This window comes from Etheostoma cragini, chromosome 8, assembly GCF_013103735.1.
Source record: "Etheostoma cragini isolate CJK2018 chromosome 8, CSU_Ecrag_1.0, whole genome shotgun sequence".
Lineage (NCBI taxonomy): Eukaryota > Metazoa > Chordata > Actinopteri > Perciformes > Percidae > Etheostoma > Etheostoma cragini.
The window spans coordinates 28,584,323-28,606,361 of record NC_048414.1 but is presented as its reverse complement, the minus strand read 5'-3'; the positions used below and the strand labels follow the sequence as shown (position 1 = coordinate 28,606,361).

The 22,039-nt window shown below is 39.6% G+C and overlaps 1 protein-coding gene across 2 annotated transcripts in view; it reads left to right on the top strand.

The window, feature by feature from the left end:
* Positions 1 to 17,555, top strand: part of LOC117948742 (anoctamin-1-like) — a 34,089-nt gene extending 16,534 nt beyond the window's left edge. Inside the window, exons 11-25 of one of the 2 annotated variants that reach the window (XM_034878556.1) lie at positions 1,418 to 1,578; positions 2,816 to 2,898; positions 3,821 to 3,832; positions 5,856 to 5,930; positions 6,982 to 7,050; positions 7,172 to 7,373; positions 8,122 to 8,233; positions 8,399 to 8,456; positions 9,502 to 9,602; positions 9,994 to 10,136; positions 11,180 to 11,332; positions 13,682 to 13,734; positions 14,668 to 14,852; positions 15,818 to 15,923; positions 16,657 to 17,555. In XM_034878556.1, the coding sequence (XP_034734447.1) occupies positions 1,418 to 1,578; positions 2,816 to 2,898; positions 3,821 to 3,832; positions 5,856 to 5,930; positions 6,982 to 7,050; positions 7,172 to 7,373; positions 8,122 to 8,233; positions 8,399 to 8,456; positions 9,502 to 9,602; positions 9,994 to 10,136; positions 11,180 to 11,332; positions 13,682 to 13,734; positions 14,668 to 14,852; positions 15,818 to 15,923; positions 16,657 to 16,917 (1,774 nt within the window). In that variant the 3' untranslated portion in view covers positions 16,918 to 17,555. The remainder of the gene's footprint in view (positions 1 to 1,417; positions 1,579 to 2,815; positions 2,899 to 3,820; positions 3,833 to 5,855; positions 5,931 to 6,981; positions 7,051 to 7,171; positions 7,374 to 8,121; positions 8,234 to 8,398; positions 8,457 to 9,501; positions 9,603 to 9,993; positions 10,137 to 11,179; positions 11,333 to 13,681; positions 13,735 to 14,667; positions 14,853 to 15,817; positions 15,924 to 16,656) is intronic. The other variant, XM_034878557.1, reaches the window with a different exon arrangement.
* The last annotated feature ends 4,484 nt before the right edge of the window (positions 17,556 to 22,039 follow it).

Sequence of the window (22,039 nt, the reverse complement as noted above, 5' to 3'; positions counted from 1 at the left end):
AAGATGTTCTCGTCCCATGACCCGTGACCCGGGAGTTACCTGATGTTACCTTATTCTCCCCCTTGTCTTCTAGTTACTCCACCACATTGGTTAAACCACAATTGTTTTTTAAGAGTTGCCGTGTAGGTTTAAAATATAAAATGTCACTGGGATTGTAGCCTTGCTGCCAGAAGATTAGACTCTGTTTGCAACGCGCAGCAATGAGATTGATCAAAATCCAATAAGAGTTTTTTCCAAAAGGTAAGACCATTCTTTGAGGTAGATTAGTGTTTTCCTTAGGTCTGTAGAAGACGTTGAAGGGGATTTAGGGGTCCTCCATCAAGAAAATGCATTTCCACATAATTTTGGACCATTCTTATTACCATATCTGTTTCTAAAATGTTGGGAAAGCTAGAGCACATTATAAAGAAATAAGCTTCTCAAAAAGCTTAAAGACAAAGCTTGCTAGAGAAGTCCAGTGGGGACCAGTAAATTCAATTCAATTCAATTTTATTTATAGTCAAATTACCAATTATCAAATTACAACAAGAGTTATCTCAAGACACTTTACAGATAGAGTAGGTCTAGACCACACTCCAGAATACACAAGGACGACAAGTGCGACAAATAAAATATTAGGACTCAGTAATGGACATAATGACTTGCTAATGTAAACTGTTTAAGTTAGAGCTAAAACAAATCAATGGAGAAATGAGAGAGGACGAATGAAATAGAGCCAGGAAGAGGTTTTGATGAATTAGTTGGAACCAGGGCTTCCTGTCCTTCCTCAACCTGCTTCTCATCATCCCCCCGGATATTATGACACATGCTGCCGGCACACACTCAATGCAGACGCACACCACACACGCTCAGCGCAAGGGTTATTGTCAGAGTCTCAACCGGACTCTGAACCCCACAGTAAGACAAACCAGACCCCCTGTCTGTCTGTGTCACAATAGGCCCAATGTGTTCATTAGTTGTTTGACTGTTCGTCTGTTCGTTGTTTCACATTAGAACCATTGTCTGGGGGGGTCCTCCTTCTATTCCTAAAACTGATATTGTTGGACAACATATATTTTAAAAGTGGGGCAGGGTCCGTAAATTTGACTAAACAGGTATTTGTTTGTTTGGTAGGTGTTTGATCATCAAATATCCGTAATGAAGTTCAGACATACAGTATTCTAAGAAGTAGCCCAACAAATTTAAGCTGTTAGTATGTTAGACAGTTTTGAGCCCTCTGAACAATGTTTTTCTCTTTTGGGGTGTGGGTTGTCTTATATCTTTTTTAAGGAGGACAAATATACATTTTCTATATATTGGGGATGGGGGTACACATCCCCTAGATCCCTCCAGAAATCTACAAGTATGCTTGTGTACATTGGTGTTGGGGTGGGCTTGATGAGTGAGTGTGTGTGTGTGTGCGTCTGTTGTTTTCCAGCATGGAGATCTGCCATCCAAAGAACAACATCACCATGTGTCCTCTGTGTGACAAAGTGTGCAGCTACTGGAAACTCAGCACCGCCTGTGCAACGGCCCGGGCCAGCCACCTGTTCGACAACCCTGCCACCGTTTTCTTCTCTATATTCATGGCTCTGTGGGGTGGGTGAACACACATTAGCTCGCCCAATAATGCATACATACTATCACATTTTGCCAGCTGAGATGTCACTGGAGGATTTTCCCACACAGGGAATATTCAGTCGTGAACTGGGTGGTTTCTAAGGTAACCTGTGATAAAAAAAAGTTAGCTAATGTTACGCTAACACTTGATATCACTTAAGCCTCTTTCACACATGCACCGCAACTCTAAACTTATCCCAACATTACCCAGAGGGGCTGTTTGTGGAAACACAAATGTCTGAACCAGCTGGACGGTCGTCACCCTGCTGCTCTAGGGTCTGTGTAATGTTCGATTGAGCCTGCGTGTGAATATTGCAGCTTGCTGCCTGGGGAATTCTAATAGTATGATGACATTTCCATCGTGCCAAAACCGGAAGAATACAAACATCTGACATCGAGACAAAACCATTTTAGAATGCTGCAGAGAAACATTCTCAGCTCCACTCCAACCAGCTGATGGTGTCGCGATCAATAATCCATTTCATTTCTGTTACAAACTCATCATCACTAGAAATGTAGCTGTAGCAGGCATCTCACTATCACTAACGTCCACATTCATATTTAGACACAACAAATTATAAATTTAGCTACAAAAAGCAAGGAAGTCTGAAGTTAGGTCGCAAAAAGTTTCCACTTGCAAATAGCAAATCTTTGGTCTGGACTGGGCTAGTGGTTAAAGAAGAAGGGAGATTTACACCTAGACGCCAACCACAGTTTCTACCTGGAGAGTTTACTGGTCTTAACAGTTAAAATTAGCCGAGAAAAGGGGGGGGGAGTCCAGGGCACTGCGGGGTGGCGGCCCTCTTAGCGGCCGTTGCAGTTGAGTTTAGGAAACAAAAGGAGAGCATCAGGCAGTGACGACAGTTAAGTTGAGGCAAAAAAACAACGGTTAAGATGAGAAGAAAAGATAGTGGTTTGGGTTAAAACACCAGTCCCCATGAGTAGTACCTTTGGGGACACTAACACCCGTTTTCTGGGTCTAAGTCTTGTGTTTTCCTCTTAACTTCTTCCGGGAAATGAACCCAATGCACCTGGTAACCCAAGAGCTAAAGATTTAAAGTGGAAGCGTGAGGAAAAGTGTAACTTTGCATGTTTAAAACTGATATAAATTCGTCTTTTTATTCCGTTTTTTAACTGTGAGCATGAATTAGACTCGTAATACATTTGAGTGTCTGAGTGCCTTTGCGTATTTGTCTTATTATATTCTGGTTTATAGCTGCCATGTTCATGGAGCATTGGAAGAGGAGGCAGATGAGACTGAACCATGAATGGGACCTGACTGGATTTGAAGACGAGGAGGTGAGTGGTGCCCAGATAACATAACTAGAAAACCAGAAATGTACATTCAACCTCATAATAATAAGTTCTTTTTAGGTTATCAACATATTTACACTGCTGTCACTTTTAGGCATTTTTTTTCAAAAGCGAGTTGTTTGTCTTGGTTAAATTAATGAGTTATATCGCCAATAGTAATAGTTAGATGTGGAATATGGAATCATTTGTGATCTGGGGCATGTGTCAGATTTTAAGATAAATTAATATGTTAATAGATTTTGTGCAAATTGGTCCACTTTTCCTGTAATTTTTTTTAAAATGGGTACACATGTGGCCATAACCTCTGTACCAAATCTGGTCGGCTGTCACCGTTATGGTCACTGTAGTCTAGCTTTGCAAGACCTTCCCCCACAGTGCTGCAGAGGAGGGTCAGGCTAGTCCAGTCTGGAGCAATCCCAGAAGTGTAAAGTGGTGGATGTAGACCTGGTCCCATTCGCCTGTGTTTTCTCCACCCAAATAAATTTGACTAACCCGTCTGACCAGCTGACTGCTTGTCTATCTTTTTGTACGGGGGCAGCAAAAACCTGTTCTCTGTATACTCTGTACACCTTTAAACACTTACTAGGGAAAGTCTGTGGTGTGGATATGCACCGGAATGGTAATCAGGAAAAAAACTGTTCAAATTGGAAGCCAGGTCACCAAGTTAAAAGACTATCCAGTCAGGCAATAACCTTCTAACTGACTAGATGTGTGTTGTGATGTGTATTGACTATTTGTGATCGTCTTTAATCTTTAGCATTTTCAAAAAATTAACATTTCTCTTCAACACAGTAAAACATGTGTGATATCAATGTAATAATTTGAAGTTAACTTGGCTGTTTTTACTAACATTCCCACCTTTGTCTCTCTCTTACTCTCTCTCTCTTTCTCGGTTTATTTTTCACAGGAAGCTCTCAAGGTTTGGATGAATTCCTTTTTCTAGATAATCTCCTCTCCTTCCTCTTGCAGTCTTCCTCCTGCTGCTGCTACTGCCAACCGCAGAACATAACACATCACACACGATTTATGTGTGTTACTATAAATGATTTCTGCATGATTTCTACTCACACGGCAAAACAGTTAACTAAATCATTTCATTAATCAATTGTAGCCTTTAAAAAAAACCAATTCAAAATCTAGACAAACTGAACCGTAGGACAGACCCGGGCTCTTGGTGGGCGGGCATCTGCATCGGCACAGGTTGGAACAGAGACACTATATGCAGCTAAGGAGAACTATGTAGGCACTTAAGCAACCAATTGAACTTTACAGGCAACGAAGTGAACAATTGCAAAAGACATACAACAGTGACATTGAAGCCCTGCGTATTGCAGTGCTAAATAGTATATAAGAAAGAGAAGCAAAGTTCAAAATTCTCTACAAACTGTATTTGAGATATATTTAGTTGAAATACTGCCCATCTCTGGTGGTATGTGTGCAAGACACACAGGACAGTCCAAATTCCACCAAGCAATTATATGTAAATAAATAAAATGTGAAATAAAAATTGTTATTAAGCACTCCAGGTGTGAGAGATCATATTAGAAAGGAAAGGACTTCATGTCTGCTAAGTGTTGCTTCTCTCTCTGACAGTCACACAAAGTGGAGCCTGGGATGGATGCCAGAAACCATTTACTACCACAGGAGATGGAGACAATAAGGCAATTAGGATCATCTTAAAACATATTTCTGTCTGATACAAACAACACAAACTCCAACCAGGAATCACACACTCTGACCAAGTCAAAAAAAGATTTTTACTTTTTGTTGGAAATTGTGCAAACACATTGACTTGTCCGCATAAAATTCATTTGATACTTGTATTCCTTTACCAGTAACACCACCTTTCTTAGAATAAGAATATGAAGAGTTTTAGAACATTCTTCATTTCAGAAACATCCCACTCCCAGGCTCCATAAACTGCTGCTATCAACCTTTCCAATATGAGAATGCTTCCTCTCTCTCTCTCTATGATTAATTCCTGGTCTTTCCCTTCTTTCATTTTAGCTTTTTTTCTTCTGGTCTGTTTTAGTCTGAGTGTTCATCTCTCTTTCTTACACAATGTTCCTTTAAAATCTGTTTGGTGTCATAACACTTCCAGCGGTTCAGATGGTGAGTATGGACGTGGCGTGTCTACCGGTTTTACATCCCTTAACCTGTCCGAGAAAACATCTGCCCCCTGCTCGGGGTAGGAAGCAGGGGTTTCTCTATAGACTGTATAAGTGAAGCCAAAACATCTGGATCACTCCATGGTGTCTGGCTGCAGTAGAAGTTATAACCCCCCAAACAGATGTTTCCCCAAATGGTTACTGTCATGCTGATATTATTCAAGTGTTAATTTTTTTCTGAATAGTTTGGTTTTTATTATTTATTTGATGCTATAAAAATGCAGTTAAACTTCAGGATTGACAGCTGTGATTGACTCGCAGTTCTTGGGGGGCAGTGTGGGTGGGACTCTGAGACTGCAGGGACTCTGAGACTGCAGCTATAGCGTCCAATAACTACTGTGCAGACACTGGCTCCAAAATGACAGGATGGGGGCACCCATGCCCAGGTACTTTGGCTGGGTAGGAGGGGTGGAAGCTTCCAGCTCAAAGCATGACAATTAGGTCTCCACGTGTCCTCTTCCCTCAGAGCTTTGTCTTTTGGCTTTGCGAGTGGCTCTGATGGCCATTTTTTAAATTTGTAAACCTATTACATGCAAAAAAAAGATACATAACACATTTAAAGGAAAGGGAAAAGTCAAAAAGCATAATATAAGCACTTTAAATAATGTGGTCTGGCACATCACATGTGTGTTGTGACTGGTGTATTTTATTTCAATTCCTTTTTTAAAACCGCTCTAAGACACCATATCCTCATGTACCATGGGCTCACATCTATCTGGCACCCACTTGTGTTTCACTCTCTGTCATTTCATTTCTTTTGTGTCACCATCACAGGACCACCCTAGGGCGGAATATGAGTTCCGGGTCATGCAGAAGTCTTTGAGCAAAGATAAAAAATCACATCACAAGGTAATTAAACGGTAGGCTCTACACATCTTTCAAGTTCTATGTAGTAGAAGTTCATTCACCTTTTGTACAGCCTTTACGTTTTTTCTCACCCCGACATTAGTTCACAAATGGGGTAGTACAGATAGTATTTAGTAGTAACTGGGCTGTATGTATCCAATCAATATATAGTATATCTGGGATAGGCTTCAGCCTCCTTTGGCCTTGTAAAGGTTAAGCAGGAAAAGGTAATGAAAACTAAAATTTTACAGAATTATTATGTTTTATTTGACAGATTTTTTCATTATTTATAAAAAAAACATGAACAATTAAAAAATTTCCAAAAATAGACTAGGGATTAACCTGTCTATGGTAAGTCAACCCTGAAAACCTGTAACTGTGAATAAATATAACATTTCCCTTTTTTTAAAGAAAATCCAATTGTTTTCACACATCAAAATGCTTGCAAATGCATCATAATTCACAGATATTTATCCTTTACATCAAAAATAAAACAGTAAAATACTAGTTTAAACTTGAACAAATTAGTAATGAGAGACAGTCAAGGAATCCTGAAAATGATTGATGGCTGATGATCATATGTCCTTATTGTACAATGCAGCCAGTCACATAAACAATGCTTTTACTTTGAAGGAGGAAGTTACTTTAGAACAAAAGCATATATTGCTGGACTCGGTCCAGACCAGCTAGAACATGTGTCGAGTCCAATGGCCGAGTCCGAGACCAGTTTGAGTCCAAATACCAACGAGTCCAAGACAAGTCCGAGAACATAGAAAAACCTCTAGAGTCGGACTCGAGTCCTAGTCCATACTCAAGTACTACAGCTCTGACCGGTACTAGGAGTTCAAGAATCAGGTTTCCATCAGGATTTTGATTTGCATTCAGTTCTACTGGAATTGAAGCTACGCTACTTCTGGGAGGTTTTCTGGTGAGACACTGACATGTTTCTGCTTTAAGTGTCTGTTCAACACTTCATATACACATCTACAGGTACATTGCACTTTACTACAATTGCGTATTGCAATTAAGGTGACTAATATGATTTGTTTTTTAGATTGAAAAGCTCACATGTCAAGACCGCCTCCCAGCCTACATGACTAATGTTGTCATGATGCTATTAATGGTAAGAAGAACCCTATACCCTGCATATTGTAAATGAATGATGATTTCCAGAAAGGTTTTGGAATGACTGTCACATCACTTATTCTGTTTATAAATGTTTGAAAACCTTTTTTAAATGTCAGATTGGTGTTACGTTTGCCATTGTCTTTGGTGTGATCCTCTACCGGATCTCCACCAAAGCCGCTCTTCACATGAGCTCCAATCCGGTCACCCGTAGCCATGTTCAGCTGACGGTTAAAACCACTGCAGCCATCATCAACCTGGTGGTCATCCTCATACTGGATGAGGTGTACGGAGCTGTGGCACGCTGGCTCACTGTGTTAGGTAGGTTATAACTGGCTCAGGCAGTTAACTACAGCTCTGTTATTACAGTCATCTTCATCTACATTGATTAAAAACAACAATACCCAACTCCTCTGCTGTCACTTGATAAATTATTACTCTGGTTAATACAGGAATTTGCAGTGTGGCCTGCAGAATTATTACTTTGTACACCAGGGGTCTTCAACATTTTTTAAACCAATGATCCCTTATCTGAGAGAAAGACGGAGCAGGGATCCCCTTTTATATATTTCATGAAATTAAGTTGCATATTAAACTGGGCCTGAAGTACAAGCCTAAAGCCTTCATACATACCTTTTAAGTGCATAGAAAACTAAGATAAAAACAGTTGTTGGCATGATAACACATGTTTTAGTGTTAAACATACATGTAACAGGGAATCCTTAGTGAACTGTATCTACGGAGGACTACCTTGGTGACTGCCTCACCTATGGGCCAGTCAGCCTATCATTCATGTTTTGTCTTCACAAATAGGCTGATTTATATTTGCTAAAAATATGTGGGTTCATGTTGAAACATTAACAATTTTGAAAAGTTGCAAAGGAACTCCCTTTATTCATTTTGAAAGATGATGGTCTACTATTACATTAAAATAAAGCATGGCGATGTTCAGGAAACTCTTCCCGACATCGGTGCACTTTCTGCAGCTCCTCTGAAAGCTTGGTTTAGGATCCTCTTCCCCCCATGTTTTCCAAAAATAAATCTAATGAAAGTGTCCGTTCATTTTTAGAGGTTCCTAAGACAGACAAGAGCTTTGAGGAACGACTAATCTTCAAGACCTTTATTCTCAAGTTTGTCAATGCGTTCACCCCCATCATCTACATTGCTTTTTTCAGGGGAAGGTTAGTGACTTCATTGAATTTTAAAGTGCCATTTTGTGGCTTTCATCTACTTTGTTTTTTCATTCTTATGTTTAACCACATCATTTTAATAAATTTCAAAAATGATTAATAAATGTGTAAAGGTGAAGACCATTATATCTCTATTCATTTTTTTCCTCCTTCTAGACTGGTAGGCAGACCTGGCAGCTACCTGTATGTGTTTGAATCCTACAGAATGGAAGAGGTAAGGTTTACACTGATTTGACTCAGTAATAGGTACTTGTACTTTATTATCATGTGTACATTGTACTCAACTTTGTTCACTCCTACCGTGGTGACCAACCTGTGGAATATTTAAAACAAGCGGTTTGAAGGTAACACTGTACCACAGAAAAAGATAAACTGACATGTGTGAGGACAAGAAGAAAACTATAAAAGAAGAGTTCTTCTGATGTTCACAGAGACACTTTGGGTACACACATGTACGTGTGTGTGTACCCCCAGTTATCTTCCTTGTTCAATAACTGAATAAAGCTGAATTTAATCTAAACTTCTTGGACTTGTCATGTGTGCAGTCTCCTCCATCATTTCCAGTCAAGATTCCCAGATATCAGACACTACGTTAAGATAGGAACATGGACTTAGGAACAGTTAATCTTTGCTGTTGTTTCTCCTAAATAAGGTCATAGCCTAATAACATGGTTACCAAACATCTGCAAGTTAAGAAGTTTCTAAAATACAGCCCCAGAATGTGCAAAAGCACTGACAAAACGAGTCTTTCACACGTCCTCTTTAATGGTCATCATTCATTTAAGAATAATACACAAGAAGAATTACCACATTCATAAGAAATTCTAAATTAGTTTGTTATCTGTCAATTTTCCCCTACAACTGAAGATCCATCAAAGGATGAAACCATATGACAACTAAATAACCATGAAGTTGTTAGGATCAAGGTGAGGTAGTGGGAGCAGTACTTTTAGACTTCCTGTGCACATTAAATAGAAAACCTAATTTGTTCCCAACAAGCGGATTTAGATCATACTCAAAATACTGTGGAAAAAAACCTTTTAAACTTAAAGTTCACTTACTTAGCTCTTCCCATTGGTTCTGGAATAGCTAAGTGGTACTTGGGTTAAGAATTTGTTTCAGAACAGAAGTCAGCGCATAGCCAAGTGCTGTCATTACTACGATTAACAATCCTTTAAACCCTTACACATATTTTGTCATTGTGCATTAGGCCTACTTGTTAAAATGCCTTTTCAGTGTAGTTTTGGACTGTTTTACAGTGTACTCATGGAGGCTGTCTGATGGAGCTGTGTATCCAGCTGAGTATCACCATGTTGGGAAAGCAGCTCATTCAGAACAATCTTTTCGAGATTGGAGTACCGTGAGTAGTAGTAGTATCACTTTAACTTTAAAGTTGTTTATCATCAGAAATCACATTGACATTAGGCTTTGCAACTTAACTACTGTTGTTAAATAAATTAGTTTGTTTGATTCTTTAAAGTTGTGCATCTCTCACATTTGTATCCCGGACAAGCCCCCATATCGTCATGACCAGGCTCTTTGGCCATGCCTAAAAATAAGAGATGCCTAAGTTTAAAAGATCAGACAAAGAAAAATAGGTAATTAGGTTGCAAAGCATAACAAAGGAACACGTTAGATGGGATGTGAATATCAGTAATATTATTATTGTATGGTGTGCTTGTTGTAGAGCACATGTGTCAAACTCAAGGCCTGTGTGTGTGTGTGTGTGTGTGTGTATGTGTATTCCTCAGCAAGCTGAAGAAGCTGATTCGCTACATTCGCTCAAAGCAAGGGGCTTTTCAAGAAGAAGAAAGACAGAAGAAGCTGCAGAGATATGAAGCTGACCACTTCCTGGAACCATTTGCTGGGTTAACACCTGAATATATGGAAATGAGTCAGTACCACACTCTGTGTCCTCAGCACGGCCCGAGATTAGTCTGAATAAATCGGAATTATAAGTCATCATATCATGTAAATGTTGTTCAAAGTTCTAAGGTAACCTTGCACCACAGCTGGATTCTCACACTATCACGAGACGGAGGAAGAATTGTGGGATCACGTAGAAAAATTGATCTGGTCAGGCTTCAACCCAGTGTGTTTGAACTACCAGTACCTTCCCTTTTAAGTAACACATATCTAGCAGAGACATCTCTCCATCCAACTTCACACCCACATTGGTGTAGTTGTTGCAATGGCGTTACTCAGGCACTCTGCTAACTGCATCCTGTCAGTGCTGAAAAAGCTGTAAAACTGTGTTGTGTTCTGTGTATGCTTTGTTCCGGAAGTTGATGGGAAAGAGCGTCAGGGAACGGTTCTTATGTAGCGCTTTTATAGTCTTACCGACTACTCAAAGCTTTTACAAAGTAAAACTACTCAGTATGTAGTACAGGATTTGAGGGGCCTGACCCTCAAACAGCTGTGTTTATTTATACACTGGCAAACACATGAGCCCAAAGTCCAATTAATAAGGAGCTCTTGTGTACGGTTCATATGTAGAGTTACATCAGGTGTAAAAATCAAATCTTGTTTAATGTGACCAGCCCTCATTAAGTAGAGTTGCAAAGGAATTTCTCAAAGCTGCTTGTCTTTATCAAATCTACATGTGCAGGCAGCATGCACTGATTTTATCCTCTGAACAGCACGATCATAGGTAATAAAGCAGGAAGGCAGGCGAGAGTTCGTTCTTATCCTTGTCTTCAAAATGACAAAATGACTCTGTTGTACGGGCTTGGAGTCTTGCAATTGGTGCGCTGTTCTACACTGTAGTGACAACAAAAACAAGTGTTCCGTAGATGATGATACAAGTGTACTCGAGTAAGACTACTTTACACTAGTAGTAGTAGATGCATATACTGATAATCCACAATCACAGATATAAGTCTGACGGTTAGTTGTGATGACTTTGTAATATATTGTTCTCTCTTCTTCTTTGTCCAGTCATCCAGTTTGGTTTTGTGACATTGTTCGTGGCATCCTTCCCCCTGGCTCCGCTCTTTGCTCTGCTCAACAACATCATTGAAATACGACTTGACGCTAAGAAATTTGTGACAGAGTTGCGAAGACCAGTGGCAGCAAGAGCCAAAGACATTGGTGGGTTGTATTCAAACATACTATAGCTTACTTTCTGCCTTCTTACAGATGCTTTGCTGCTTGCTCCTGCCTCCGCTTGCATATTTCTGCTGATAATCTTGCTTTTCCTCTGTGAGAAACTATGAACAGCGGCTCCTGGATACTTGTAAATCACTGGACTATACATTTTTTATCGCCATAGCTATTGCCATGGATACTGCTATACATCAATATTTTTATGACCTCCTCAGTACTGCGTGAGCGTGGCCTACCAATAGCACAAGCCTGTCTTACAGTGACTGGAAACATGGCACTTGGCTAAAGCTAATTAGCAGCAAGACACTCCCTTCTCTCTGGATGACTAGTAAAAAGTCTGTGATATGACCGGCTGACCAGCATTCTCATCCAGACAGAGCTCTTCTTCAACTCCTGTACTTAGTATGACACAGCCATGGACAGTTGCAAAATGGAGAATTTGTAACAAAATTCTCCAACAACAATAACCGGGTGCACAACTGAATAACTGAATTTGCTGCACTGCTGTAGGACCCTGGATCTCTGGCTGATGACTTGGTTTGCATCTCATCAACACACAGCGGGGTAAGGACTGAGAGCAATTCAAAAAGTAAAAAGTTACAGGGAAAGCTAACAAGATGTAAAAAATCCTGTTTAGTAATAACACCAAAATGGCGAGAACATGTGGAGAACATTATACTGCATATAGGGTCACAGGTCACTGGACTTCAAGGAACACAGTCAGCTCTCTGAACGTGGTGTTTATCAGTGGCCCTCTACTGCCAATCAAAAGAGAAGTTGAGCGATTCAGCCAGCTTTCAAATGGCTTTCATCTGCATTCTCTACAGTTCTCTTTGAGAACTATGGACTGACTCAACATGTGACGGAGCCCACACACAATAAGGGGCACACTGAACAGGTCCAAGGTTGTGGTGACTGTCGTTGCTCTCTCTGATCATTCTTGTTTTCTTTAATGGCACTATTTCTGTGCATAAAAGTGTCCAAACAAAGGTAATCAGAAAACGGTGTATCACTGAAAATACCAGAGGAACATTTTCCTTAACACACTTTTTTAGGTCTCAGTCAATGGGCTTGTAGATCATTTCAATTGTAAAATTAAAAATGTTTTTGATGCCATTGCTGCCACTAAGGGCAAAGCTGTCTCTGGTAAGAAAAATCTGATGTGGAGTTCCCCAAGGCTCCAGTCTGGGACCTCTTCTGTTTAACATCCACATGCTTCCACTGGCTCAGATTATGTAAAACAAAAAAATAAATCACTATAGTTATGCAGATGGCACACAAATTTACATAACCTTATCGCCAGGGGACTATAGTCCAAAACAAAAAGTGAGTAAGTGCATTGAACAACTTAATGACTGGATGTGCCAGCACTTTTTCAAATTGAACAAGGAAAAAGCTAAGGTGGTTGTTTTTGGAGCAAAAGAGGGACGAATAAAAGTCAACGTACAACTTCAAACGACAATGTTAAAAACCACAGACAATACCAGAAATCTCGGTTTAGTAATGGACTCTGACCTGAATTTCAACAGCCACATTAGGACAAATAAAAAGTCAGCCTATTATCACCTAAAAATATATCAGGGGTTAAAGGTTTTATGCATCAACAGGATTTGGAAAAACTTGTCCATGACTATATCTAGATTTTCCTGTGATGGTATCTTTGTCTTTAAAATATCAATCAGACAGCTGCAGCTGATTCAGAACGTTTCACTAGAGTCCTCACTAAGAAAAGAAAGTGGATCACCTTAGTTCAGAAGTCCTTACACTGGCTTCCTTTCCTTCAAAAAAATTGATTTCAAAATGCTTTTTCTAGTTTTTAACCACCCAGACCTCTCAGGACATCTGGGACAGGTCTGCTTTCCGTCCCAAGAGTCAGAACTAAACAGGGGGGGGGCAGCGTTCAGTTTTTATGCTCCTCATATCTAGAACAAACTCCCAGAAAACTGCAGTTCTTTTAAATCAAGGCTGAAGACCTTTCTTTTTGATACTGACTTTCTTTTAATAATTGTTAATTTCTCATACTGCACTATAACTTTTATTCTCATATTTTATGTTTTAAATTTAAAAATAATTGTTTTTGTTGTTTTAAGTGCTCTCTGATGTTACATGTAAAGCACTTTTGCCTTGTTGCTGAAATGTGCTATACAAATAAAGCTACCTTGCCTTGTCTTTTAAAAAAAGGTGTAAAATGCATAAATGGAGACGTTGCATAAAAACTACATTGCATGCAGGTTTCTGTAAATGTTTCTGTAAATACATTCCTGACAACCAACAAACTGCACATTAGAAAACTTCTTCCAGCAGTTGATACATATTGTAATGTTATGTCTACAGGTATATGGTACAACTTACTAAGAGGGGTAGCAAATGTGGCCGTCATCATAAATGTAAGTAAAACATTGATGTAATAACTGATTGTGATGCATGTACTGTACTCCAATGATTCCCAACCAGGGGTACTTGTACTACTATATAATACCCCGGTAATTAGATAATTTAGAAATCAAACCCTAACCATATTAACATTAAGTCGACTGTAACACCTGACTAATGGGTTTGGATAAAACGGATGGGTGGTGATGGCACAATTGGGAAGTTCTAAAGAAACTATTAGTAGTTAAGTATTCAGCCTCACTCCAAGTAGTAGTAGCCTGTTATGTCTGCTGATCAAACCAAGCTTAATCTTAACAGTTCAGTTGTAATAAAAACTTAACAATATCCACTTTTATATATTGAATAACGTTCTTCATTTGGAACATACATTTGGGAACAGATGAAGGGTATGTTAGTTCATCTGCAGGGCTGTGGGGATACCCCTGACCAAAAAGGTTGGAGGAACCAGTGCTGTACTCCATCACTTTGATTTTAAACAATGCAGTGACACACTTTAATGACACACTAAAGAATTAACCATGACATAATTCGAGAAAGTGCATAAATACAGGAGCTGTGAGATAGCAGAAAAAGGGTTGCTCCCAGATAAGTTGCCTCATATCTAATATTTGACCTAATTTGTTAGTTCGTTTCAAGCATACTGAACCCAGATGCATGTCCTGGGACAAAATGAATGAATGAAAATGTAATGTTAGTAATTCAAGTAGATATGGGTAGTGGAGACATAAATGATACATGAATGCTCACCATTTGCTCAGCACGGTGTATTTAAGAGAACTTCAACTCAACAACTACAATCCAATGGATTGTTTCATTTCAACTTGACACTGTATGTTGTTACAGTCCGCACTGTCTTGTTAACACATTCTAACTCCCATTTCTGTCCCCCCCTACCACCACCTCCCCAACCCAACCACAATTCCTAGGCATTTGTCATCTCCTTCACTTCAGACTTCATCCCCCGAATGGTCTACCAGTACATGTACAGCCCTGATGGCTCCATGCATGGATTTGTCAACAATACGCTGTCCTACTTTAATGTCAGCCACTTCCAGGAAGGCAAAGAACCCATGGATCCGTTGTACCTCGGCTACACTGTTGAGATGTGCAGGTGGAAATCAATCCAAGTTTACAATTGTTTAGCATTTTAAACATCAATACACCACTGTCATTTGAAATGTGTTACTTAATATAATCAGAGACGGTTTAGAACCGAGTCGTGTCAACCCTGAGTCATTTCCTGTATCGGTGGCATGTCCACGCCTCTTTAACCCTTGTGTTGTCCTTGGGTTGAATTGACCCGTTTCAAAGTATTTTGTATCAGAAATATAGATTTCTTTCAACCAAATTGCCCAAAAAAACATGGATGATTTCCATACTACGTTCTTCAGGTCAAATTAATGATTACTTTCATTTAATTTTTGGGGTGTTTTATTTAATCTTAGACAGATTCTCTTAACCCTCGTGTTGTCTTCCCATTAACTATTAACTTGTCCTTCCAGGTCAAAATTTAAAATGACATTTTTTTGTGCTTTTCCAATGTTTTTGTTGCTTTTTCTGATTTATTTGTCACTTTTTTCAGATTTTGGCGCTTTAAAAAAAACCCTGAGCTGGTTTAATAACAAGTTTTATTCTAATTCTCGGAATTCATGGTCAACAAACCTCATTTATATCAAATTAAACCAAAGACAGAAAACGTGTTGTAATAATTACTTGCATGGAATTGTCATAGAACGGTTTTGTAGGATATCGTACAAGAGGTTATTCACAACAATTCCTTGTGAGATCTTCGCGGTCTAATACAACAGCAGTCAATGCAGTTCTGAGCGTAATAAATATGTGGCACACATCCAAATTGCAGTGTATCAGCTATTCGTATGAACGCTATGAGAACAGCATGCTTCCTGACATCACAGAAATAGTTGAACCTGGACAAATTGTGACAGATTTTAAGAATCACCCCAAGGGCAATTACCTCTGTAGATACTGGATATTAAAATATGGAAAATAAAAATAGTAAGAATCTAGTAAGAATGGAAGACTAAACCAAAATAATATCTCTGTTTGTCTCTAAAGGTATAAGGACTACAGAGAACCCCCTTGGTCAACCACTCCATACGAGATATCAAAGGAATTCTGGACAGTGCTGGCGGTCCGACTAGCCTTTGTCATTGTCTTTCAGGTAAAGTGATACATGCAGAAAAGTATAAAATAGTGTATTAGAACCGTTTGCTGGAACTGAGCTCCGGTGCCTTTTTTTCTGATGGATGTCCGTCCCCGTCCTCTGTCTCTGTGTTGGCGTTCTGACCTGCGGCTGATTTCTGAGGACTATGGTTACCTGGTCCTCAGATCTCTGCAGGGTAAATCCAGACAGCCAAGTAGACTATCTGTCCAATCTGAGGACTATGGTTACCTGGTCCTCAGATCTCTGCAGGGTGAAATCCAGACAGCTAGCTAGACTATCTGTCCCATCTGAGGACTATGGTTACCTGGTCCTCAGATCTCTGCAGGGTAAATCCAGACAGCTAGCTAGACTATCTGTCCAATCTGAGTTTTCTGTTGATGACTAAAACTACTTCTGAACGTACACATGTTCCATCAAAACAACTTCCATCCCAAAGTTATTTTGCAGCGTCAATGTGGCTCTGCGCCGGCAATTTTTACTGATAAGTTTATAGAAATGCCAATAAAGCATGTTTGTCTCCCATTCCGGAATGCTGTGTGGACTGACCAGACCCTCCTCCGCTTGGCTGTGGAGGATGGTCCGGCAAAGCGAGAAAAACATTTGTGACGTTATTTCTTTTTATTATTATTTTTCCTAAGTTTCATTCTGGTTAGAAAGAAACCATCGGACTAATGCTGTAATTAGAGAAAACAATGAAAGTATATGATTGGATTCCATTTATCTCTACCAGAATGTTGTGATGCTGATGAGCGACATTGTGGATTGGCTGATTCCGGACATCCCTAAAGACATCATCCTCCAGATCCACAAGGAGAAGATTCTCTTGGTAGACCTGTTCTTGAAGGAAGAGCAAGGAAAGATCTGTGTTCGTGAAAGCAGGGCCTCTACGGGGGGTAAAGAGAACTGCAACAGGAGCAACAACAACAACAACAACAACACAACTGCCCCCCCAGGCTCAGGACTGCAAACCTACAGCACTAAAAGCCTCTAATGTAATGCAAGCAACATTGAATTCTCAGCTGGTGTAGTGGAGTAGTTAGCAATAGAAAGTATTGGTTAGCAAGTCTTGCTACCAGCGTACTAGCTCGGGCTACATTTACACCGCTACACTTTGGTTTAAAAACGATTATATTTTGAATGTTTCCCCCTGCTCATTCTCCCTGCTCATTCCCCCTACTCTGGACTTTCCCTCTCTCGTTCCCCCCTGCTCAGGCGTTTCTCCCTCTCATTCCCCCTTCTCTGGCTTTTACCCCTCTCATTCTCCCTGCTCTGGTGTTTCCCCCTCTCATTCTCCCTCCTCTGGCGTCTCCCCCTCTCATTCCGCCTGCTCTGGCGTTTCCGAGACATTAGGAAACACTTCTGACCCGTTTTGCTTTGGAATCCTGGGGTTGTGTTACAGTCTCAACGGCTGCAAACAGAGACCTTTGGAGACACCGACAATGACGCAAGCATTCCTCCTCCTAATTGGGTCTAATCGGTCACAATGTCTCGTTGTCTAACACTAAGCCACTAAAGAAACCATGGCAACTACCAGCAACGGGCGGACCATGCCCAGTATACGAGAAGGTTGATGAGACATGCGGTTGGGCCGTTCTAGTTCGCTTTTTGGCTCAAAACTCTACTTAAAAACCAAAACGTAGCAGTGTGAATGTAGCCTCAGGCTAACCTAAACTGTTTTTTCTTCTTTCGTTCAGAACATTCCAACAATTGGGAGTGTAGCTGGCTCATGAGGTGTGAGGGAAGTATGTCGCAATGTGTGTGGAGAGTTGTGAACCTGTATCTCATTTCATATGTGCATACTCATATTTGTAAATGAGTACAAGGATCTGTAAATGTGTTTTTAGCTTTGCACTCATAACAGCCTTTGCAAAGTGTACACAAATCTCAACGTGCATTAAATGTTTATGTGTAGAATCGGAAAATGTGTGCTCAAAAAACTCAATGTAAATAGCTTTTTTATGAGTACTGTACGTGTAAAGTCCAAATAACCCCTGACTATCGGGCGCAAATATTGCATAACCAACTATTTTTTGGAACTTTTGCTGGGACACATGTGGAACTGCAAGTGTGTATTCATCTTGTAGGAAACTTTGTAGCATCCTTGCTCTTATGTGTTGTTTGCTCACAGTTTGGACCGGTTATAGTCTCTCATCCTCTGTGTGTGTGTGACCAATAAAGGTACTGCATATGTTACATCTGCTTTTCACAGATGTTTAATGTCAATCACAATGTCCACTGCTACCAGCTGTAATGATAAATCATGTGCATTAATTGGCTTTTCCTTTAGGTTTCCATTCTCTACTCTTATATTCTTCGCCGCTGAACTGGAACCACCTTAATACCTTAATGTTTTGCATGAGACCAAATATTTGACTTTTGCCACCTTTGTTGTATCCACAAACAGCTTTCATGGCTGACCCTTTTGATGCAGTGTAAAAGAACTTCCACTGAAACATGGAAGCAACGATGGCATGGTGCAGTGGAGCTGCAAATCATACTATGCTGTTCCTAACTGCATCTTAAAAACAGGCTTACCTCCATTACTGGTGGTCTTGGGATGTGTCACTGGCACATCCTGAGTGGTGGACTCAAAACAAAAAAAACACAATGTGGCAAGATTCAGTATTTAATATATGAAATCCTTACCATTAAGGAACTTCATTAAAAACCTAGCTTTGCATTGCTCTGCTGTCTGTTAGCTTTTGTTAGCACTTTTGAGCTAAAGCATTAAGGCCTTTCCACACATTGGCCTTTTTATCAATATCTTTTGCTCATGAGTACTTTCACACAGAATGGAAATATCATGCAACGATGAAGCAAAGTAATTCAGTAATTCTGGTTACAACACTAGCAGTCTGGATCACTGGAAGTATATTTCCAGGATAATTGCCTGTTATGCTGGATGTCCACCACATTCCGCTGCCAGCCAACTTACAGGCGGCCTGCTTGGTTCTTTCTGGTAATGATTGTAAAGATTTACAAAGTATAAGCTACGCCGTATATTATTAAACTGGGAGGTTTTGGGAGTGATTGGTGGGATTGCTACGGACGACGTACACAAAGCAATAAAGAGCTAATGAGGTTTAACCATGTATCAGCTAATTTAAATAGCTCAGTTACTGTACTGTATAAACAGTTAACTTCATTTAATATCTTATGTAATGTTTTCTTTTGAGAGGTGCCAATCTCCCACCAAAACAAGTCCCTGAGACTATTTAGCAGAGACACGTCGCTGCGTCCCGAGCTGAGCGCTGCCCAAGACAGTTGCGATTGGTTTTTAAAAAATGCCAATTAATCAGAGCTTTTTTTCCTATATGGTTTACTAGTTTCTATCCATAATTGTAATTTTGTAGATATGTACATTAAGTGTTATGCCTGAAAACTCAATTTCGCAAGTCTGTGCATTCACACAGGCTGACACAATGACTATGTGGTAATATTTTGTTGACAATGTGTCGCAAAATAAACAGCTTGAATTTTTTACTAAAATTCCATTTACATTGAGTTTATGAATACATATTGTTTAAGTAATAATTACACATCAAGACAAACATCTAGAAATGTGCTCATATTCATAAAGCGGAGTACTCATTACAAAATTGCGGACACATTTGCACCAACTCTGCACATACATTAATATAATATTTTGATACATATTTCACTCCACAAAAATGTCCACTGCACATTTTATGAATAGATGCTGCCAGTGTCACAGCAGGCACACAGGTGCGTGAAAAAGATGGCCTTGTAAGTTGGTGCCTGTAGCTACAGTGTGTACTGTTCAACGCAGACGGACTCGTTCATTTAAAAGATCATTGAAAAATATCCAGTTATTGCAAGCGTTGCTTCATTTGCAATTTCATTTTTAACATTATCAAGCTGTAAAGTGTAGCTTTGTATTAGGTGTCTATTCTTGACATCATATGGTTGCAACTTTAGCTTAGCATTTTAGCTAACGTTATTAAAAAGTAAACACTTGTTTTACTATAATTGTATCTATTTATTTTGAATTTGAATTGTTATTGCTATGTCGTTGCTTACATCTGCTTCTGCTTAAGAAAATGTGCAGTGGAGAAACATGTGAGGTTCCATGTACACTATAAATAAATATTGTATTTCTATAACATCTTTAATCAGGAAAGTTTGATTCCCTGCTTCAATTATTAATGTGGACACCAGCCAAAAGACCCCTGAAACCATTGTATAAACCGAACTTTAAAGGTCCCATAGTGTATAAAGAGATCATATCTTTTTTGTCATAAAGGAGGTCTAAGTGCAATGTAAGTACTGTAAAAGTTTTACAAGTTCAATCCACAGAGAAATGCAGAGCCCGTATTCAGAAACTGTGTCTTTAAATGAGCCGTGAGTGCAGATGTGGAAGACCCGGAAAGTCTGACCAATCAGAGCAGACTGGGCTTTTTCAGAAGGGGCCTTAAAGAGACAGGCGCAAAGATGCAGCGTTTCAGACAGAAGGTACACAACAACACAAATTGTGTGCTGAGAATGCATGACTGATGCCAGTGTGCCAATTATCTGAATCCTTTATAGTTAAAGATTGCAAAAGAAATTAATCAACTAAGATAATTTAAAGGTGCATTTGTCCACAATAGAAACACATTTAAAGCACTTCATATACTGCATGTATTGCCATTAGTAACAGACTTCAGACACATTTGGCAACTTTATCAGTCTTTATTCTCTACAAACCTGCTCTAATATATCAACCTTCTAACAACAATATGAACAGCAGTCTTCATACAGCAATTTAACAATAACTGTCACATGAATAACAAAGAATGGTCCCAACTTTAAATAACAGTACTTAAATGAACAGCAGCATACATATATGTACATGTTATTTTAATGCAGGCTGATAACAGTAAGGTAAAAGCACTGCTGAGTGAACAGAAGATGCTCCAGGATTAATACATCCTGGCTGTTAAATATGGAAAAAAATCTCCAAAAGAGATCTTGTGACATATTATACAAATGTCTAATCTGTCATTTGATGCCTTTTGGAGATTTTTCCATCTTTTCTTGGCTTCTTTATGCACGTTAATACACATTTTTACGTGGGGTGCCCAAACTTTCGAGCCCCCCTGTAACTAACTGAATTAGCTTGATTAAATTGTTTTTTTTTATTGTCAGTCCACAGTGAAACGGACAATTCCGGCACAAAATGAACCTAAGGGTTAATAACCCATGAGTCGACCGTTCTCCGCGATGTGTTTTCATGCTAATCGAATGTGTCTCTAGCTTGAATCAAGCTAGCGCAAACCAGTGGTTAGCTGCTAAAGCTACCTTTCAGGGCAGAGGGTAAATCTATCTCTACCCCACTAACAAGACTTAAAATAGCCCTACACTTCAACGGTAGCATAATGAGGGCCGTACATGTAAAGCTGCATGTAGCATTGAGAACTTAGCGTACAAACAGTTCATTAAAATGATAATAAAGACAGTAGCGTTCTTTTTTTTGGGGGGGGGGGGCTGTTGTAATATTTTGATATACACTCAAAGTTAATTTAATGTTAACGGAGGGTACGTGTACCCATTAGATTTCATCACAAGTCATTATGTACCCACCACTTTTTTGAAAACACCAAGCTCAATTTAGTTAAAAAAATAAAGTTCATAACACATATAGCCTATTTCTTGAGCAACAGATGCCAACAAATCCACAAAAATCTCTCGGGCCAAGACAGCTCTGGTTACACCCTTCTGGTTTTAATGTACCTAAACAGCAATCAATGATCACCAAATTTCTCACACTTACGCCTGTCAAAAAACCTAAACTGAAATGCAACCATTATACAAGTTATCTCACATTAACATTTTTGGTTCTTCATTGGCGCTTATTGCAAAGAAAAAGCTTACTGTGGTTTAATATACCTAAACAATGGCCAATGATTACCAAATTTTCTCTCATATCGCTCCTTATAACCCCTGAAAACTGTCAAAAAATTTCAGAAACCAGAAGCAGAAATTTGGCGATGATTGTTTAGGTACATTAAAACAATAAAGCTTCTTCACGTGAGGACTTATACAGCCCATGGGAACTGTGGGAGGGGGGGGGGGGGGGGGGGGGGGGGGGGGGGGGGGGGGGGGGGGGGGGG